This window comes from Rhinopithecus roxellana, chromosome 3, assembly GCF_007565055.1.
Source record: "Rhinopithecus roxellana isolate Shanxi Qingling chromosome 3, ASM756505v1, whole genome shotgun sequence".
Classification (NCBI taxonomy): Eukaryota; Metazoa; Chordata; class Mammalia; order Primates; family Cercopithecidae; genus Rhinopithecus; species Rhinopithecus roxellana.
Window position 1 is genome coordinate 177,433,987 of NC_044551.1, and position 20,387 is coordinate 177,454,373.

Genomic DNA, 20,387 nt, shown 5'->3' on the forward strand with positions numbered 1-20,387 from the left:
TGCAGCCTTGACCTCCTGGGCTCAAACGATCCTCCTGCCTCAGCCCCCCAAAGTAGCTGGGACTATAGGCATGGACCACCATGCCTGTCAGCTTAATTTTGTTTTTCTTTTTTTTTTTTTCTTGTAGAGACAAGGTCTCACTATATTGCCCAGGCACTGGTCTCAAACTCTTGGGCTCAAGTGATTCTTCAGCTTTAGCCTCTAAAATGCTGGGATTACCTCTGTGAGCCACCACATCCAGCAGGAACTTTTAAATGTTAGCTAACCTTTCTAATGGATACTGATTACTTACCTGCAGGGGGAGGAATATGGCATTGTGTTTAAGAGCAGAGACCCTGGGCTGAAACTGCCATGGTTCAAATCCTAACTTTGATACCAACTAAGTGTATCTTGCTGTGCTTCAGTGTCCTCATGTGTATAGACAGGACACCATTTATTTCACAGGATTGCTATAAGGTTTTACAGAGTTTAGGCTGTGTAAAGCTCTTAGAATAATTTCTGGCACAAAATAAGTATTGTTACCTGTAATGCCCTAAGCCTAAATTGGGTGTTGTTTATTTGGGGGTTTTGCTGAAATAATGGCATGTCCAGGGGGAAACATTTGTTATCACAACAAGTTGAGCAGGAGCTCTCATTAGTATAAACTGGAAACTAAATTTTACTTTAAAATGCTGCATTTGACACCCCTTCCTTGGGGAAGGGATATAATAAAAAGGAGCTGGTAAGGAAGGGACATAGTAAGAGAGCCGCCTGGGGAAGAAGAGTGTGTGGGTCTCTCATAGGTACCAAAAGAAACCCCAGCAATCAGCATGGCAACAAGTTAAAGAAAAGTATTATAAATAAAAAAAAAAACTTTAAAAACATAATTCATCTTTAACTTAATAAGCTGGGCTTTCCTTTATGTCCGTTGGGCTTTCCGGCATTGCTGGTTAATGACAGGATCTGAAAAAGAGGCAGGAAATCAGCACCCACGAGTGTTCTAATCTACTGTGGAAACCTAAATGGATCATGATGTCAAGCCAGATGCAGATGCAGATGCTGGAGATGTGCAAGGGAGCTTGTCTCCAGAGAGCAGCTGTTCTGGAAAATTCAGACAAGGAGCCCCAAAGCTTCGGTTCTTATAGCAGTGAGGTCCTCTTCCTTTACTACACCCTGGCTTCAGGACACTGAGTAAATTAGCTCCTACTATCAGCCAGCACAGGCTACTTCTCAGTAGTCACAGTGCCCCCTAGGGTTTTAGATCCTCCCTTCCTCATCCCATTCACTAAATAAAGGAGTGCACCTTGGGGATGACAGAAGTCAGAAGTCAGAAGTCAGACAGAACTGGGTTTGAATCCTGGCTCTGCTTCTTTCATGCTGTGTGACCTCTAGCAATTTGCTTAAACTCTCTGGATTTCCAGTAGCTTTTCCTGTAAAATGGGAACAATAGTTCTAACTGCCTTAGAGGGTGTAACAAGTAGAAGTACACAAAAGAGAGATTAGTATAGTGCCCAGCACGAAATAATAGTGAAATAATTGCTAAGTTCTTACATGGAATGAAAAAAAGGATGAAAAACTATGTGGGAAAGCATGTGGCTTTCTTTGCAGAGTAAGGAATTCTCTAAAAGACAAAAAATAGTGTGTGCACATGTAATATACATGAATGTCTATGTGTCTATTTGTATATATCTAGCTCTCTATCAAGAGTCTAATTCTTCTGGAATAAACTCATTTATGGGGACAAGCTTAAAACTGGGAGTCACGGCCTGGTTCAGGTCAAGTGCACTTTCACACTAAAGCTGTACGTTCCTTTACAACACCACCCCAACCACTCTCCTCAGCCAGTCAAATTGTTTTCTCTGTGTTTCTATAGCAATTACGCTTTTCTGCTGCCCACAGCAGCTGTTGTTAGGTATTGTACTTGATTTTGCATGCCTGCCTAAGTCTCTGTCTCTGGATACTGTGCTCCCTGAGGTCAGGCAGAGATGCAGATTCATCTCTAGGTTCTCTAAGCTTTGCATCTGGTAACTGTAAGTGATCTATAAATGCTTATTGAACTGAATCAAACTCTACAAACCCATCTGGTGGGGTATTGCAACCAAACCCCTATGATGACAGGGTAAAGTGAGAGCCTTAACAAAGATTTACTTTGAAAATCTACATGCGTAAGGAAAATGGATATGCTGCCATCAAGAACAGGCCAAGGGATACATCCTGTCATGCATGACTCAGCAAGTTTGGAGCACAGGCGCCCACTCTCCCACTGACTCCCTTCAGACCTCAGTTAGAACCTGACTACATGTAAACTGAATTTTATTTATTAAATAAAATAACCTTTTGGAAGCTCTATATGAAATTTACTATTGAAAGAACTTTTCTTGTGGATCCTTTTGAAGAGTCATGAGTAAATGCTTAATTTGCCTTTTGTGTAAAATCTTACAACAAACAAACAAACTGGGAGAGATGTGATATAGGGAGAAAATCCTTAGATTAAGAACCAAAAGTCAAGAGTCCTAATCACGACTTAATGACTTTGAAATGTTTGTGGAACAGGTGTAAATGAATGATTCTGTTGAAGTTCCATCCTTGTTACTAAGCGTCTAGCTAGTTTTAGGCAGGTGTATTTCTCAAAGTCTCAATGTCCATATCTATATAAGAGTGGCTTGGACCCAAAGATATCTTAAATGGCATTCCTCATTAGCCTATTGTGGCCTCTAGAGTGGGTCAGGAGGATCATTGCTGGGTATATGCTATGAAGAAGTGCCAGTGTGTGTGTGTGTGTGTGTGTGTGTGTGTGCGCGCGCGTGCACGCGCACGCATTGGGCGAGGGGACGGGGTGGGGTTCAGCAGGAGGCAGGAGGAATTATTAGAAAGCTTTTAGGCTTTGTTGATTAACAGATGACTTCACTTTCACAAGCTTGATTTATTTAACAGAAGATATCCACATTGTTAAACAAGCTAGTGTTTTCTTTCAAATTAAGTTCTTCAGGTGTGTAACTGAATGACACTTTTGCAAAGAGGGGTTTTCACTTTTTACTCATATATATGTACATATATATATATATATATTTACATGAAGTCTTTCTTTCTCTCTATATATACAGTCATGAGTCACTTAACAACAGGGATACATTCTGAGAAGTACATTTTTAGGCAATTTCATAGTTGTGTAAGTATACTCACACAAACCTAGATGATGTAGCATCCTACATACCTAGGCTATATGGTATAGCTTACTGCTCCTAGGTTACAAATGTGTACAGCATGTTAGTATATTGAATACTGCAGGCAACTATAACTCAGTGGTACTTGTGTATCTAAACATAGAAAAGACAGTAAAAAATATGGTATGAGAGATAAAAAAAAAATGGTACACCTGTATAGGACACATACCATGAATAGAATTTGCAGGACTGGAGGTTGCTTTGGTTAAGTCAGTGAGTGAGTGGTGAGTGAATGTGAAGGGCTAGGACATTACTGTACACTACTTTTGACCTTGTAAATACTACAGACGGGCTACACTAAATTCATAAAAAAAGTAACTATACTATAACATTATGACAGCTAAGATGTTGCTAGGTGATAGGAATTTTTTAGCTCCATTATAATCTTATGGGGCCAGTGTTGAATGTGTGGCCAATTGTTGACTGAAACACTGTTTTGCCATGCATGACTATAATCTACAGGCCTTATTCAAATTTGTCAGTTGTTACAGAAATATTCATGATAGCAAAAGAAAAGTTTTTAAATATACTTTAAAAAATCTTGAAAATGAGTGTGTATAATTTTTGTAATTTTAAAAACAATGAAAAAGAGAAAAATGTACAAATACTTCCTCCAAAGAGATAAAAAGAAAAGGTGTTTTTCTGTAAATTGCTACAGCCAGCATGGGGAACCATCTTAGTGACTCTATTCCTGGAGGTCAAATTTCTGGGCCGATGTCCAGGAGGATGGATCTCTGTTGTTCTCTAAGGTCAAAGAGAGCAGCATCAAAGCCACACTGAGTCCCATGAAGGAGGACTTGAAGCTGGGCTTCCCTGAGCCATACCAGCAGTTGCAGGACCACCAATATGGTGAGTCCCTCACATGACACCACTGAGAGGCAGGCAGCAAGGAAACAAAGTAGTTAAGATTTCTATCTTTATCTTCAAATGTCTAATGCCTAGCTAGACATTTTAAGGTCTAGCCGAATATCCTCCTATTGAGAAATTCTGAGGCCTTAAGGAGGCGATGTTGCCCCGTGGAGCTAGTCAGCCTGGGTTTGAATCCCAGCTCTGACAGCTACCAGCTGTGTGCCTTTGGGCTAATCACCAGCCCTCTCTGAGTCTGTCTACTCATCTGTATGTTGGGGTGCTTCTGCATGTTGTACCTAACTTGTAGGTACTTCTGCATCTTTCTATCCTGTCTGTTGCAGTGCTACCTAAAAACAGCTGTAACTACTTTTTTTTCAGATGGGTGGGGGGTAAATTTGTGATGGCCTAATAAAAAACATAGGCTGCCTACTGTAGGCACTATTAATGAAAGAGGGACAATGGGTGGAGTGGGCCTTAATAAAACTGGCAGTCATTTTCCAGAACAGCTGAAATCAATATACAGTGAGTGGCCGGTACGTCTGCAGACTGGGAGGGGCAGACAACAGGTCACACGTATTAAGATACCATGATCAGAGAAAACTGCATCACCAGTTCATTCTCTGCAAATTGCTGCTGTTGGTGTGTGGTCTAGCTGCTTCTCACATGGGCAACTCTGTGCAGTCTGCTTTATTGAAAAGCAACGAGATTTTATTTATTTAACAATGATTAAGAAATGTCCTAAGCAATGTTGGGTGGGCCATACATTCATACTTCCATGCAATAAACATTTATCAAGCATTGACTATGATAATAGGTATTCTTTGGTCAACATCAGAGTTGGGGTGTATGTTGTATTTCCATTATCTCTTATCTAGGCAGCCTGTTGTCTAGAGTCCTGTGAATACACGTTGAGATTGAATTAGAGGCATCAAGAGAAGAGGCATTAAACAGCATCCTGTAATCATTCTGTGAGATCTCACTGGTATCCTTGGGTTCTAGGCAATGACTGGGCCTGGCATCCTGGCATGCAGGACCCAGTCCAGTTCATGTCTCCCAGAGCTGGGGCTTCCATGGCAAATCTTTCAGTCTATCCAAGAGCTGCACAATGAAAAGTGTAGATGATGATCATTTTGCCCTAAGAAGCATGTGCGTAAGATACAATGGTTCTGGCTAGTTCATCTTTAGCTTAGAGATGAGATTTCTGGGTTTTTAGAGGCAACATTCTAATGATCAATTTTACAGGATAGTCCAACTCTATAACACCACGGAAGATTGCTCATGTAAATGTGAAACTATTACCTATATCTGAAACACGTAACTAAAATTTCAACCAGTTAAATAAGACTGATGTTGAGCAAAACGACAGCCTTCCATAGCCACATTAGGAGCTAATCATTTCAGAAAATGTTGCCATAATTCATTTACAGAAACAGCGAAACTATTCCCCAAACAAGTGATAAAGGGAATGGACTCATAGTCATACCAGGGAAATGAAGCCGCATATTAATACTTCCTAACTTAACCGAACTCCGGAGGCACCTCAGCATAAATCTGCCTTGCAGATTATTCTGCCTCACATATTTTTATCTATTGCAAATAAAATTGAATTAAGAATATTGCTACAGTCATTACACCTCGTTTCCATTTATTTGGGAATCAGGACAACCATCTGAGGGTTCCATTGAACCAACAGATAAGTGAAAAGATTCTTCCAAGGACCTTAGGTTCACTGCCCAAGAATACAGCTCATCCGAGACATCAGCAACCCATCAGCCTTCACCCTGCTGCTGGCTGGCTACACTTCAGGAATGTAATTCCATCCTGAAAGTCACTGCTTCTGTGATGGTGTTCACAACATCACACAATAATGACTTTTAGAAAATGTTTAGCTCTTGGGACTACATGTGGCTTTTACATCTTTTGAAATTTCAATTCGTTGTGTTAGATAAAAATAGTCAACTCTTTGCCGCTGGGAATGTTAACAAGTATTTATACCTATGACTCTCCAGGTGAACTTGCTCCTGCATTAATATTTAGTTTAGTTTACTGTTATTGACAGTAGCTAAAATTTATTGAGTGGCTGCTAATCACCATGTAATCTCCTGATACTCTTACAATTTTTCCTGTTTTTCAGATGAGAGAACTGAGGTTCATGGAAGATAAGTGACTTGCTTAGGGTCATACAGCTTTTTACTGGTAGATCTGTAATCAAAACCCACAACTGACAGACACTAAAACCCATGTGGCTAACCCCTGTGCTGACTGCATTAAGGCCCGCAGTCATCCCTTGGTATCCACAGGGTATGGATTCCAGGACCCCTGTGGATACCGAAATCTGTAAATGCTCAAGCCCCTTATATAAAATGGTGTAGTATTTTCACATAACCTATGTACATCCTCCTCTATAATTCAAATTATCTCTAGATTACTTATAATACCTAATACAATGTAAATGATATGTAAATAGTTCTTATACTATCATTTTTATTTGTATTTTTTGTATTATGATTATTCCATATATTTTCAATCCGAGGTTGGTTGAATCTGTGGATACCTGTGGGTATGAAGGGCCAACTGTATATCAGAGGTATACCAGAGGTGTATATTTAGAGATCACAGACCAGATATCTGGGTGTAGAAGTCAATTCAGAAAGAGAAGTGTGGCCAATGAGGATATGGGAAAATGGACGGAAAGGGAAATTGGATTTCATTATTAATGCCCATGGCAAGCCACCAGGATGCTATGTACAACAGAAACTATGCAATTTAGCATGGGGCTATGGGTGGCAATCAAAAGCAAAAGTCCACCAAGTGCATGTAAGTTGTACCCATCCGCAACAATGGAGAACAGCATGGCCTCCTAAAGGAGGGGAGTTGTTGGGTTGGTAGTTAGGATGTTGGTATATTTGCCAGTAGACGTGCAGTAATGGGGTGTTTGGCTCAAACATAATGACCCTTTGCCCTTCTGGGAACTTCACCAACTTTGGAAAAGCCCCATATAGGGAAGTGATCATTTCAAAACCCAGGGCTGTGTTCATTGAGAGGCTGATGAGAGCCAGCGGAAGAATTTACCAACCTCCCTGCTAATCTGGCTCCTAGTACCATGCATTAAGCCAACTAGTAAAAATCATTATGAAGTTTTTGCTGAAAGGGCAAGTGTAGAAAAACATGTTTCTAAACAGAATAACAGTCTTTGCCATTTTTTTCCAACTTGCATACCATCTGGAAATTCTAATTTTTTTTTCAAAGGGTAGGAAGGAAATGTGCTCCAGGCACAAATAAATGTTTACAGCTGAGTTATAAACCGAGAATGGTAGGGCTTAAAACAGACAGGCTGGCAGTGATGGAACTCAAGCTGCAGTGAGACAAATAATGCAGTGTGCAGGGGGCCAACTTGATGTACACATTGGTCCTTTGGAATAGGAAGACTTGCTTCTTACTGACCTCATCAAGCCAATGTTGGGAAGAAATCCTCATCTGGGGCTTGGTTAATTCTTAGAAGGTAAAGGAAAAGGTGAAGTGGTATTGTCTATCTTGATATTTTGAAGGCAGTCTTCACCTTTGTTTTATTATATATATATATATATATATATATATACACACACACACACACATATATGTATGTGTGTATATGTGTATATATATATATATATATTTTTTTTTTTTTTTTGATACAGAGTCTCACTCTGTCACGTAGCCTGGAGTGCAGTGGCATGATCTCGGCTCACTGCAAGTTTCGCCTCCTGGGTTCACGCCATTCTCCTGCCTCAGTCTCCTGACTCTCTCCTGGGTCTATAGGCACCTACCACCCCGCTCGGCTAATTTTTTTTTTTTTTTTTTTAATTTTTAGTAGAGATGGGGACTTACCATGTTAGCCAGAATGGTCTTGATCTCCTGAGCTCATGATCAGCTTCCCAAAATGCTGGTATTACAGGCATGAGCCACTGCACCTGGCCTATTTTTATATTTTTAAAAATAGAGACAAGGTCTCACTTTGTTGCCCAGGCTGGTCTCGACCTCCTGGCCTTAAGTGATCCTCTCACTTTAGCACCCCAAAGTGTTGGGATTACAGGCATGAGTCACTGCATCTGGTTGGTCTTCACCTTTGGAAAATATAGACTCTCAAAAGATGTGACAGGCCATGGAAACTTGTTAAATGGACCAGCTGAGAGATGTAAAGATGACATCAGTGACAACAACTAAGACTCATGGATCATTTATTACATGCCTGATGCCACATGCAGTGTTTTACAAGGGTCATTTCATTTATGATGGACAGCAAGCTTATGAGAGAGTTGCATTTCACAGATGAGGAACTGGAGGTTGGGAGAGAACAAATGACCCGCTTACAGTCATACAGTTGCTAAGTGACGGTGCTGGTGTTTTTATCCACCAGACCAGCTCCAAAATCCTATATTATAGAGCATCTTCCAATGCAAACTTACCAATAGTATATTATAACTAGGGCTTGGTCAAGAAGGAAGAAGTGATGTATTGGGAGTTTGATCTTCCTCTTCTGGTCTCCTATAACTTGGATAGTTACAGGGAAAGTTCTAGAAAAGTGGAAATGGGATTGGGAATGATACAGAGTGGTCATCAAACTTTTTATTTGTTTTAAAGGGTCAGATGGTGAATATTTTAGGCTTTTTGGGCCATATAGTCTCTGTTGTACTCATTCAATTCCACCATTTTATTCTGAAAGTAGCCATAGACAACAGGTAGTAGTCATGGTGGTGCTCCATTAAAACTTGATTTATAAAAACAGGCAGCTGGCCAGATTTGGTCCATGAGATGTAGCTTGCTGACCCCTGATATAGAGGGCAACTTGAATCTAAAATGAGTGATAGGTTTTGAGAATGATCCATGCAGTTCTATACTTGAGAGTTTATTCTTTCTTAAAATCTGTGCACAAATTGGGTACGTATGATGCGCCCTTTAAAATCTCTTGTATACTTTTCCTGGGCCTGGCCAATCAAACTGAATTCCCTTACGTTATCTGACCAGGTCAGAATACTGTATTGAATCATCGTTCTCAAGGCTTATCTAATCCCAGATCTACAGAGAAAGTTCTCCATGCCCTTGTAATGAAGATGTATGAGTTCATTCCTTTTAACATAGCAATACACACAAGATGGTGAGTGATTCTGGCAGGCTGTGTGTTCCCTCCTCTTGATGTGAAAGCCAAAAACCATTCATGTTAAGGTTTAATTGAAGGAGAGCGGAAGAAAGAAAAACAAGGCTCGAACAACAACAAATGGAAAAGGGAAAGGCAAAGACCAAAGAACGTACTCTCCCAACTAATTAATCAAGTGCTTTGTTTCCACTAACATATCAGAGTGTGTAGGCTGCCCTGTCTATTAGACTTGCTCCCAAACCTGAAGAATGTAAATACTCCTAAAGACCAGGTAATGAAATCTCTATCGATGTGCCATCTTAAATGGGACTCACATGCCTGTGTTTTGCTTACATTTTAATTTGCTTCTGCTGGATACTTATCCAGTAATTGCTTAACGAGATTATCCTCCTTGGCAATGTGTGGTGTATCTTGATTAAAACATTGGAGTGAAGGAATATCGTATACCAAAAAAAGCAGGGGGTGTTATTTAATTAACTTATTGCCAATATATCTTGATTGTCTCTTTGAAACACTGGAAAAGTAGTCCATTGGAATTGATTCAGGTTATCTAAATGTATAGGATTGGGGAGTGGGGAGCTGGGAGGTCACTGGGTATACAAATTCAAACCTAAGGTCACTTTTGATCAAAGAAATAGGCATGGGTGAGAAAATTGAAAACATTTTAGTCATTTTGTAAGTCAAACCTTAAAACAACTTAAGAAGAGATCTGATCTCTTTTTAAGTTTCAAATTTTATCTCATCTCTAAGCAATTTTAAATTCTCACACTTTTTTATTGAGTATTCTATTGACAAAATTCACTGGACAATGATTTGGCAAACATTTTGTCTGTCTCTCCTGGGTACGGTGGCTCATGCCTGTAATCCCAGCACTTTGGGAGGCTGAGGCGGGAGGATTGCCTGAACTCAGGAGTTCGCAACCAGCCTGGGCAACACGATGAAACTGTGTCTCCATTAAAATACAAAAAATTAGTCGGGCGTGGCAGCACACACCTGTAGTCCCAGCCACTCTGGAGGCTGAGGCAGGAGAATCGCTTGAACTGGGGAGGTGGAGGTTGCAGTGAGTCGAGATTGCATCACTGCACTCCAGCCTGGGTGACAGAGTGAGACTCTGTCTCAAACAAAACAAAACAACAAAACAACATTTTAACTGTCACATAACTTATTTGGAAAATATCTGAACTAGTAATGTTATATGACTTATACAACAACATTTTCAAAAGCATGTTGCACATAAGGGGAAAAATTCTGGTCTTTCCAAAGACACAATGGAAAGTGTTTCTTCATTTGTTAATTTAGAGACACATAACTCTTGTACTCTTCAGACTTGTTCTCTGGGTGTGCGATGCAAAAGCTGGTGGGGAGCAGAGGCAGAAACAGAGGCTTATCACAAATGGGAGGAGTGCTTGATCTTGACCTTAATTGATGGAGGCCAGTAGAGATCATAAATTTCCATTTATGAAGGACACTACTCAAAAAGCATTGGTATATAATTTCAGAATGCATACACATATAAACAATTTCTCTGTGCCCAATGATAGAATATGCATATTCATTTCACACGTGTATTCTGCATTCTTCTGAAGGGATGAGGTGCTGACTTGTAGATTAAAGGACATTTATGGATAAAACGTGACGGAGACCCCATAAAGCAGTTTCCAAGGGCAGCACTACTGTCATCTTGAAAGGAGATAATTCTTCATCACAGGGGGCTGTCCTGTGTATTATAGGTTGTTTAACAGCATCTCTGACCCCTATCCACTAGATGCCTGCCATGCCCCCTCCAACTGTGACAATCAAAATAGTCTTTAGACATTGCCAAATGTCCTCTAGGGGTGCAAAAATGCTATGGCTAAGAACCATTGCCCTAGAGAAAACTTAAGGAGCAGACAGTGTCAAGTACTGGAGGTGACCAGGTTTCAAATCTGAGGTCAATACATTTGGCTCTGGGCTTTTTGGTCAGTTAAGGCAGAACATGGTCAGTTAAGGCAAAATATACTTTTCAGTTTTAGGTCTAGTTTAACTTACCCAATAATGGAAAGCATATAATTTCATCCTCAGATAAAAATTTTTCATGCTTACTTAAAGGTAATTTAGTGTTATGATTATGACAGATGAGTACAGCGATTCTTAAAGACTGGATAAAAAGACAAAAAAGTCATCCTCAAAGCATTAGGACAGCTCTGGGGAGGATAATTGAAGCAGCATTAGCATCTCAGGATGACTAATGTGCACCTCTGGGGGCAGATGATTTCTGGAATCTTCTCTGTGGAAAATGACTGCTTGAAGAAAAGCTCCAACCTCCTGCCCAAAGATGCACAGGGCACAACTCGGAGTCCAAATTTGTACCTATTTGGGTAAGTTCCTCTAACCTTCTGGGCCTGAGTTTCTCAGAGACATTTTTCCTTCCTTTAAAGTTGTTAAAGTTACACAATGCTAAGCCTGGCATGCAATAGGTGCCTAATAAATGCTGCTTCCTTTTCCTTCTTTGAAATATCCCTGTAGGGTGCTTCCAAAATGTGGGGGTGAAGTGGTTATAGATGCTAAAAGGCAGAATGGAAATTTGCATGTTGGAGAAATCCTTTCATACAATCTCTCCCTTGCGATTTCCATCCCGAATTGAGCATATCTCACTGCGTGCCAGCCTGGCTAACCATTCCATTGGCTGCTCTGTCTTAATTGCTCCAGTCTCCCCCACCCCCACCCCATGGTTCTGTTTTCTCTCCTCCTTCTTAGCACCTTGTTAGCACTTTATTTTTTTTTTTTTCCTGCAAGGATACAGTTGCCTGATTTCTTCAATAAACATTTCTATTGTCCCCTTCACTGTTCTGAGAAGAGAAGCTTTGTTGCCGAGTTGTCAAAACTCCTTTCTATTCTCCCCCAAAGCAGAGCAGCTCTGAGCCTTTCTCTTTCATGCCAAGCCAGGCAGCTTCCTCCCCAGGGAGGCTGCATCTCTCCTCCTGGGAGAGAGACCCAGTCTGATGGCATGTGCTGCCTGCTGCTCTCTGCCTTCTGATTAGGCAGGACTTTCTCCTGCTGCTGCTGCTGCTGCCACTCCAGCTGCTGCTGTGGCTGCTGTTTCTGCACAGGCCTTGGGATGCTTTCAAGTAGCTCTGGACCATGCCAGTTACTGCAGATAGCATAGGTATGCACATTGCTCTGAGCAGGCACCACGCCAGCTCTGAGTGATCCAGCCAAACACAGCTAACAGACAGGAACAGCAAACAGCTTTTAACGGGGGCACCTATGAAAGGCAATGATTTTTTCCCCTTTTTCTTTTCCTTTTTGCATACGTTCCAAGATTTGGGTTAGAAAACCTGAACCAGCTGGCGAGAGCTCGGAATTCTCCTGTGACCTCAAGAGGGCAAGCAGCAGCTGTAACCTCACCTTTGCCTCCAGATGGCATTGTTGCCACATCATCGTTTCCTGGTAAGCCGGTCCTTATCCCATTGTTAAAGGTGTGCCCATCTGCAGGCTGGAGTTGCCAATTGAGTCCGAGCAGATGCATTGCTGCAGGAGAGACAAAGTAATGAAAATATGAATAGATAATTCAGCAATGCAAATGTCAAGGGGGAGGGCCAGGTGCCTTTTTCCAAGCGATTGCCTTTTAAGGAAGCTGTGTCAAAAATGGCTTGCCCCAGGCCACAGGGATTAGCTAAATACAGAAAGCAGAGATCCGAGTAGTTAGGTCTCCCCTTCTGGTGCTGTTGCTCATAGTCTCGGGGGGAGAGGATCCCTTACAGTGGGCGGAGGAGGGAGGAGAAAACACAGCCCAGATCTTCCAAACAGTGCCACAGTGGAAGCGAAAATAGCCCCTTCGAATCACAGTAAAGAGTGCTGCTCAACCACATCCATCCTTTTCTACACTCTGGACACAGTTGTTTTTAGACTGTTAGTCTAGGGGCATTGACAAGCATTGTTTTCCCCAAACTATACACTCACAAGTAAGTCAGCTTCAAAGGAGGCTACCCAAATAGTACCTGTTTGCTGGTACCTGTTTGCTGGTACCTGTTCTGAACTATCAGTGCAGCCAGCAGCATCTATAGTGGTATTGGCCCACCTCCCTATTTCAAACTTTAGAATTTTTTCCTTTCCACCTCTCTTCATGATAAATGGATACCTTTCAGTGCATTGTAGAAAAACCCTGGGGGGTTGATGGTGGAATGGGGTCCTTTTCTGAAAACATTACGATTCCTTCTCTCTCTGTCGCTCTCACTTTAGCAGAGTATGGAATGAAACAGAGTTCTGAAGTACTGCCTGTTCTGTGCTAAGGAACTGAGCACGTCCGCAGACGTCTTGACTCCCATGGGCACCCCAAGCCTCCAAACAAACTTCTGGTCTTCCTTGTCATCCTGCCTATGTCAACTCCCCACCATGAGTTTAGCAAACATAACACAGCCCTATCCCTGATGGTTCTTGGTGAGTTGTTTCCACTAAGTGGAATGAAAAGCAAACCCTAAACACCTGTATTGTTTCAAAGCACTTATCTAAGAGATGCTTCTTTTGAGAATAAGTAAGGAATTTATTCCCCTGCATGTCTCTCATCCAAATGATGTCTGGCATTTCAACTGGACACAGGTTGACGCTGTTGCTGCATTCCTACCGCTGTGGGAGAGAAAGGGCTGTTGACAGGGAAAGGTTTGGAGTCTGATGTGGGGATGGGAGAAACAATTAACCGTAGGAAACACAATTAACAATGCTTAGGAAATTGTTCACACAGCAATTAATTCTGCATGCCTACCACCACTTAAAGTCAGACTGCATTCTATTAAGGTTAAAAACCTATCTTCAAACAATACAGCTCATATTGATGGCCACAGATGAAGGTGGCAAGGTGTCTGTGTGTGTGTGTGTGTGTGTGTCTGCTTTTCACGTACACTCTTCTCCATCTAAGAACCATGTTTTCTTTCCATATATTCCTCTAAAGTGAAAGGCCCACTGTTATAACTTCTTGAGATGATAAATAGTAATAAGAGTAAGTGACATTTACTGTACACTTTCCATCAAGGTAACACCTAATTTTCTCCTGCAGTTTATCTGTTATATGTAGGTCACTTACTTGAAGAGACCAGATTCCATTGCCTCCAATAATGACATATTTTCACTGTACAGAGGTCAGGAAATGAGAACTAATCGTGGTGGCTTCAAGATAACGATAGCTTCTGATTTGTAATTACCAGGTGAAGGGAGTCAAGGAATTAGCTATTTTAAAATAATGTTTTTAAAAAAATGATACCATTGGGTTATTGAAGCTCGCCTTGGGCCAGCTGCAGCTGCACTGGAGATGCAGTTCTTTCAAGGAGAGTCTTAAGACAGACACTGACAGGTACTGCAGGTGCCGCTGGAACCCAGGCCTAACAAAGCTTTGATTTCACATCTACAGAAGTAGCGGTGGGTCCCATCAGGCCAAGATGACAACCTCCCTAACACCCCATCTCAAACTTTTGTCAAAACTGCTCTGCTCTTATAGCACTCAATCTTGCCATTCTAAGGTGCAGAACATATTGCAACCGTCAGCTTGGTGAGAAAAGCAAGCAAACAATCCCCTAATGTTACTGAACAGGAAGAGACATCCCTGCAACTGTGTTTTCTCTGTTTCCAAAGATGCCTTCCCTCCTGCCTCCCCTCCCCACCTTTTTCTTTGTTTTGGGTTCCATAGCATCTTTTTATTTTTATTTTTTAAAAGTATCCTGAAAATAAGAAAACTACAGATGAGGCGAAAAGGGTTAGGGTCAGAGTACACCTGAAACTTCTCAGACAACTCCCAGGAGTGAGAAGAAAAATAAGAAAGTGAGATGGAGGTGGAGAAGGGGAAAAGCCAAATCTGCTGAATATGAGGCCTGTCCTTCCAGAAGAAGCAATGCAACAAAAATGAAACTCAAGTTTGGGCATATTTTCTGTTGTTGAATTGAACATTAAGTAAATAAGTGAGAATTATATCGGGGTATAACCACCTTCTCTTGTTTTTTGGGAGTGTCTGAAATAGGTTTTTGTTGGCACTTTTTTTTTGATCAGCCATTCCTTCTCTCTCACTTGAGTAAGAAATCGAGATGTTCTCTCTGGCCTGTGGGGAGGGACTAAAGTGTCCTTAGGATAAAGACCCCAGGGAGCTGTGAAGTAAATGAGTTTCCTGACTAATGAGAACCCTATTTCTTATTCTGCTGCTGATTTGCTCTATGGCTTGGGCTGAGAAATCAGTCTCTCAATCAATCTCTCCCTTTACCTTTTATAAAGATTTCCCTGTACAGGTAGAATAATGGCTCCTTCAGGGCCAGAGAGAGGTTACACATCTGCAACCCCCAAAAGATCTGACAGCGTCTTGAATATAAATGGCACTCCATCAATATTTATTAGAATAGATAATGATACACGGGGGGCAGATTTGGGGGGTTGGATTGTAGGATGTTATATGCTTATAAATTAAAAAATACATAATCAGAGGCATAGAAGATGGGATAAAACAGTGCTGGTAGCAATATGGACTAGTTTGCAAATGGAAGGATATTTTAGTTATCAGTATATCAACACCTGCTGCCAATCATTGCACCTTTTTTTTTAGTGCAGTGGCGCGATCTCCGCTCACTGCAGGCTCTGCCTCCCAGGTTCATGCCATTCTCTTGCCTCGGCCTCCCGAGTATCTGGGACTGCAGGCGCCTGCCACCACACTTGGCTAATTTTGTAATTTTGTATTTTGTATAGAGACAGGGTTTCACCGTGTTAGCCAGGATGGTCTTGATCTTCTGACCTCGTGATCCACCCACCTCAGCCTCCCAAAGTGCTGGGATTACAGGCGTGAGCCACCGCGCCCCGCCACCATTGAACCTTTTCTATGGCCAGGTACCATAGTAGACATTCTAAAGGCATTATCTTAAGACTCACAGGTAGGTACTATTATCCCCATTTCACGGATGAGGAAACTATTGACTGTGAAGTTTGAGAACAGGGGGATTTCAGAATCAGAAGGAAATTACTGTGGGAGGTGGCTATCTGCTTCATATTTCACAGTGATCTGGTTACAGATTCTATGGGCAATGGAGTCTCAGCAAGCCTCATCTTTGTTTCAAAACTCATAATAATCTCATTGGGGTTGGTGAATGACCACACTCCTTCCTGAGAGGGGTTAGATATCTTTATCCTGTTGAATTCGGCACATACTTTATCACACAGTCATTCTGGGTCTTCAATGAAGATGACGTGGGCTACAGCCATGGCTGACCAGTGACAGAATACAGCATGTGTGAAGACATGAACTGTTACTGTTGTAAGCCACTGAGAGTTTGGGATTGTTGTTACAGTAGCATGTCTGAGGCTACCTTGACTGATACTTTCACCCATAAGGAAACTAGGAAATGGCAATTATATACAGCAAATCTCTGTGCATTCCTTTAGGTTTTATTGGATCCTTTCTGAAACTCAGCCAGAGAAAATTAGCACATACTTTGGGCCACTGTATTTGTTTCTATGAAAAACAACAAAAAAACAGCACTTTATATGTGATGCCGTAATACCTCCAATTTTAATTTACTCTCAGAACCGGACTTGGAAAGCTGAGCTGGATGGGGTGGCTCACGCCTATCATCCTAGCGCTTTGGGAGGTTGAGGCAAGAGGATTGCTTGAGGCCGGGTGTTTAAGACCAGCCTGTTTAACATAGGAAGACCCTATCTCTAACAAACATTTAATTAATTAAAAAAAAAGAAAGCTGAGAAACCTCAGAGTAGCCAGAGTTATTGCTGCTTCACATCAAGATTTCACATAAATGCTGGACTCCTCAAGAGATCCTGGATGCACTGGGGTGGTTCCCTCTCCCGCCCCACCTTGAATGCTCTAGCAGTTCATCCCAAAAGGCCTGGTCCAGATCATCTGAGGGTCAAAAGTGAAATGAGTTTGGGAGGACCTCTCCCTAACATTCCTCCCCGTCACTGACAGCCAGAATGTACAATTCATCATGATCTGACAGGCTCTGCTTCAGAGAGACCCTCGGGCTCCATGGGTCACTAAGAATGGGATGGGGAAGGACTCCGAGTGGAAACTCGTGGAATCCAGGTGGGAGCTGGGAAGCCAGCCACTTAAAACACAATAGGCAGTCAAACTCTGAGAGTATCCCTCTGGCTAACTGGAGAAAACTGTCGTGGCATTCTGAAAGGCAACCAAGACAGGATGGTGGGACCACACACAGATCCCCGAGTTCAGTAAGGATAATAAACAGACCTACATGGAGTAAGGGTGTGATATTTTCTTATTGAAGTTGCTGTGTTTTTGTGCCAGGTGGGTTCCAAAGGCAATACTCCGAGGGAGTGACGCCCGAGAAAGGGAGCAGGGTTGGTTGCAAGTAACTGAGGATTCTCCAGCAATCACAGGACAGGGAGATTATAGGGCCAGAAAAGTGGCAGCTTGGAATGGGGGCTGTCTGAAATAGTAATTAGGGAATGTGTGGGCCCTGCTGGGTGCCACTTAGAACCTTCTGTGTTCATTGGCTGGCAGAGGATCAACCTGACAAGAGAGTCAATCAATATGTCAGCAATACTTCCCAGAGAGCTGCTCAGCCCCCGCTTGTCAAAGAGGGCAAACATGGAGGCCACGGATGCTCTGTGTTTGCTGAGCAGGCCCCCAGGAGCAGGGGGTGCCTTTAAAGATCAGGCTTGTCGATACATAACCCGAGGAGGAGATTGGGCTTTCCCTTTGAAAATGGAAGACTTCAGGCCACGCAGAGCTTAGGGAGCAGGAGGAGAAAGCCATGCCTGCTGGGTCTTGGGGCTCAGCATGCCATCAGATTCACAAGGGCCTTAGAGATGATGACAGAGCTCATTCAGAGACCAGGTAGGATGACAGAAAGGGTCAGGGCTGGGTCTCCCTGCCTCTGCACCAGCCAATTAAATCAACAATGTTGGGGCTCCTGGGGGAAATATACCAATTCCAAAAGTGTCACTGCTGGGAGGAGAGAACCACAGTGGAATAATCAGGGCTAACATGCACAACTGCTTACCCTGAACTTGCACAGGCAACCTGCAAAGTCCCCTTTGCAATCAGCAGTGAAAATTAACACATGTGAGTAAGTCTACTGAATGGTGATAGCAACAATTAACGTTCATTTTGACCGTGTGCCAGGTATTGGGTTCCTTATTTGCATGCAGCATAATGTATTCCTAATTTACCAGTCAGCGCATATTTACTAAACACCCACTGGGTGTCAGATGTGTCCTAGGCACCAGGATTAAAGCAGTTTTAACAAGACAAAATCCTCGCTGTCATGAAACCTACATTCTAGGGGCAGGTGTAGAAACTAAACACGGAAGTGGAAAGCCGGGTTTAGGGTTCAGAGGCACTTGGAGGTGGGGGATGAATTGAAAATTTCTTCTTTTTTTCATTTAATGTAGTCTGGTCAAGAATGGCGTTTGTGATAGGTAACATTTGAGCAAAGACATAAAGGAATCGAGAAAGCAGTTTATGCTAATGTCTGGGGAAGAGCATGCCAAAGGGGAGTGGAGTTAGTGGGAAGGGGGAGTGGCAGGTGAAGGGACAGGCAGGGTGAAGGAGTAGCTGCCTTTGGGGAGCTTTGCCTTTTGTTTGGAAGAGAAGGGATGACGCTGGAGGATTCTGAAAAGGATGAAAACTCACTTTTTCTTCTTCATTCTCACTCGATGAGGTGGTAATATAATCTACATTTTATAGATAAAGAAATTGAGGCTTAGACAGGTTAAGTGACTTGCCCAAGACAACTCAGCCAGGAAGTGGGAAATCTGGGATTTAGACCCAGACACACGTAACTTCAGAGTCAGAGTTCTGAATTCCCATGCTGTCCTCCTAGAGACTCCATTCAGAGTTCTCACTGGAGGACATTGGCCCTGTGAGGTTTCCAAGTGAACCACTACTTAGCCAAGACCGAACAGGACAGGCAGGCTACAGAATCACTTACTTACTAAACATTGTCAAGGTTCACTCATGAATACACACTTCCCTTTGTAAGCAGCCATTAGTCTCTATGAATATGTCCTTGGTCAGCAACTAGTTTGCTATTTAACCTGAACCACCATTGTCAATGTAAAATAAATCTGCTTGGCAACTTCAATTGCCAGTCAGGCCAGTCAACAACACGTTTGATGATTTTTTTTCCTTGTCAGCTTGCTTCTCATCCTTTGGGGATGCAGTTGAGTGCAGTGCTTCTTCCTCAGACAGGAGGGGGCCCATTGCAACGTATTAGTGATATTATTTTTAGGAATGCTGTCAGTGCCAAAATTACCTTCAGCCTGAAAGAAGCAATGCAAACAAAACCATGTGGGATAACATTCTTGGAAATGCGTAAGTCTTAAAAGGAATTTAAAAATTTAAATCTTAAAGGGTTACCAAAAATCCTTTTCTAACCACGTTGGTGAAATGATTTCTCTTATTTTTCCCAGTGTTGCAATACATTGAGTGAAATGAATTTTCAAAGCACCGCATGGAAGTTACACCCACAAATCCCTTTAACGGTAATGCGATTTGTGCACCTATCTCCTGAGAATGTTCTGAAAACTTACTAGACTCCGTTCAACTTCCAGGTTCCAGCTCCAAATGGTTGCGAAGCTCATGGCTCAGGAATTACAGAGAAGAGGAAAGATGAGAGGTAGATACAATCCAAGAATCATGGCAGGATCATCAAAATGAGAGGGGGCATTGGAGAAACTCGCCTGCATTCATCTCTCTACAGGCACTCAAATCTTACAGCCACAGTCCCAAAACTGTCTTCAGCAGGGATTTTGCCTGCTGCCTTCCTACTGCTAGCCGCTCACAAAAGCAGCAAGGCTTTCTGTCCCCTCCTTCTTGTCTGCCATGAGAACAAGGTGATAGTTGCGTGAGGCAGCTCTGGGACCAGGGAGCAGTGTGTTCTTGAGACAAGAGGAATCCACAGGGAAAGACCAGAGCATTAATGTATTTTCATGACAGGCTCAGGATGGTACAGTGAGTGGGAGGTGGTACGAGATTAATCAGTTGCTGTGTTTGCAGAAAACAAACGGGGCTCCTTGCAGCTTCAGGATGCGTGGGGCTCCCCAACTGGCGGCATCCCTCCCCTTGTCTCCTGGAACCTGCTGCTGCAGGTGCACTGCAGGTGGGTGCTGTTGACACTGTGAGTGTGTGGTGTCTGGTGTGCAGAGGTGACCTCTAACCACACCCCCTAGCTCTCATCATCTCTGGGCAGATCAATACACAGGACAGACACATGCGC

At 42.5% G+C, this 20,387-nt stretch overlaps 1 protein-coding gene across 7 annotated transcripts in view; it reads right to left on the reverse strand.

Annotated features, from left to right (window-relative positions):
• TENM2 (teneurin transmembrane protein 2) overlaps positions 1-20,387 on the reverse strand; it is a 1,294,091-nt gene that overhangs the window by 208,916 nt on the left and 1,064,788 nt on the right. For 4 of the 7 annotated variants that reach the window (XM_030927458.1, XM_010358202.2, XM_030927461.1 and 1 more), the window contains one exon: positions 12,574-12,696. The exons of 2 other annotated variants lie outside the window; for them this stretch is intronic. In XM_030927458.1, coding sequence (XP_030783318.1) covers positions 12,574-12,696 — 123 coding nt within the window. Of the gene's footprint in view, positions 1-10,513; positions 10,519-11,466; positions 11,488-12,568; positions 12,697-20,387 lie in introns of all 7 variants that reach the window. One more of the 7 variants, XM_030927459.1, reaches the window with a different exon arrangement.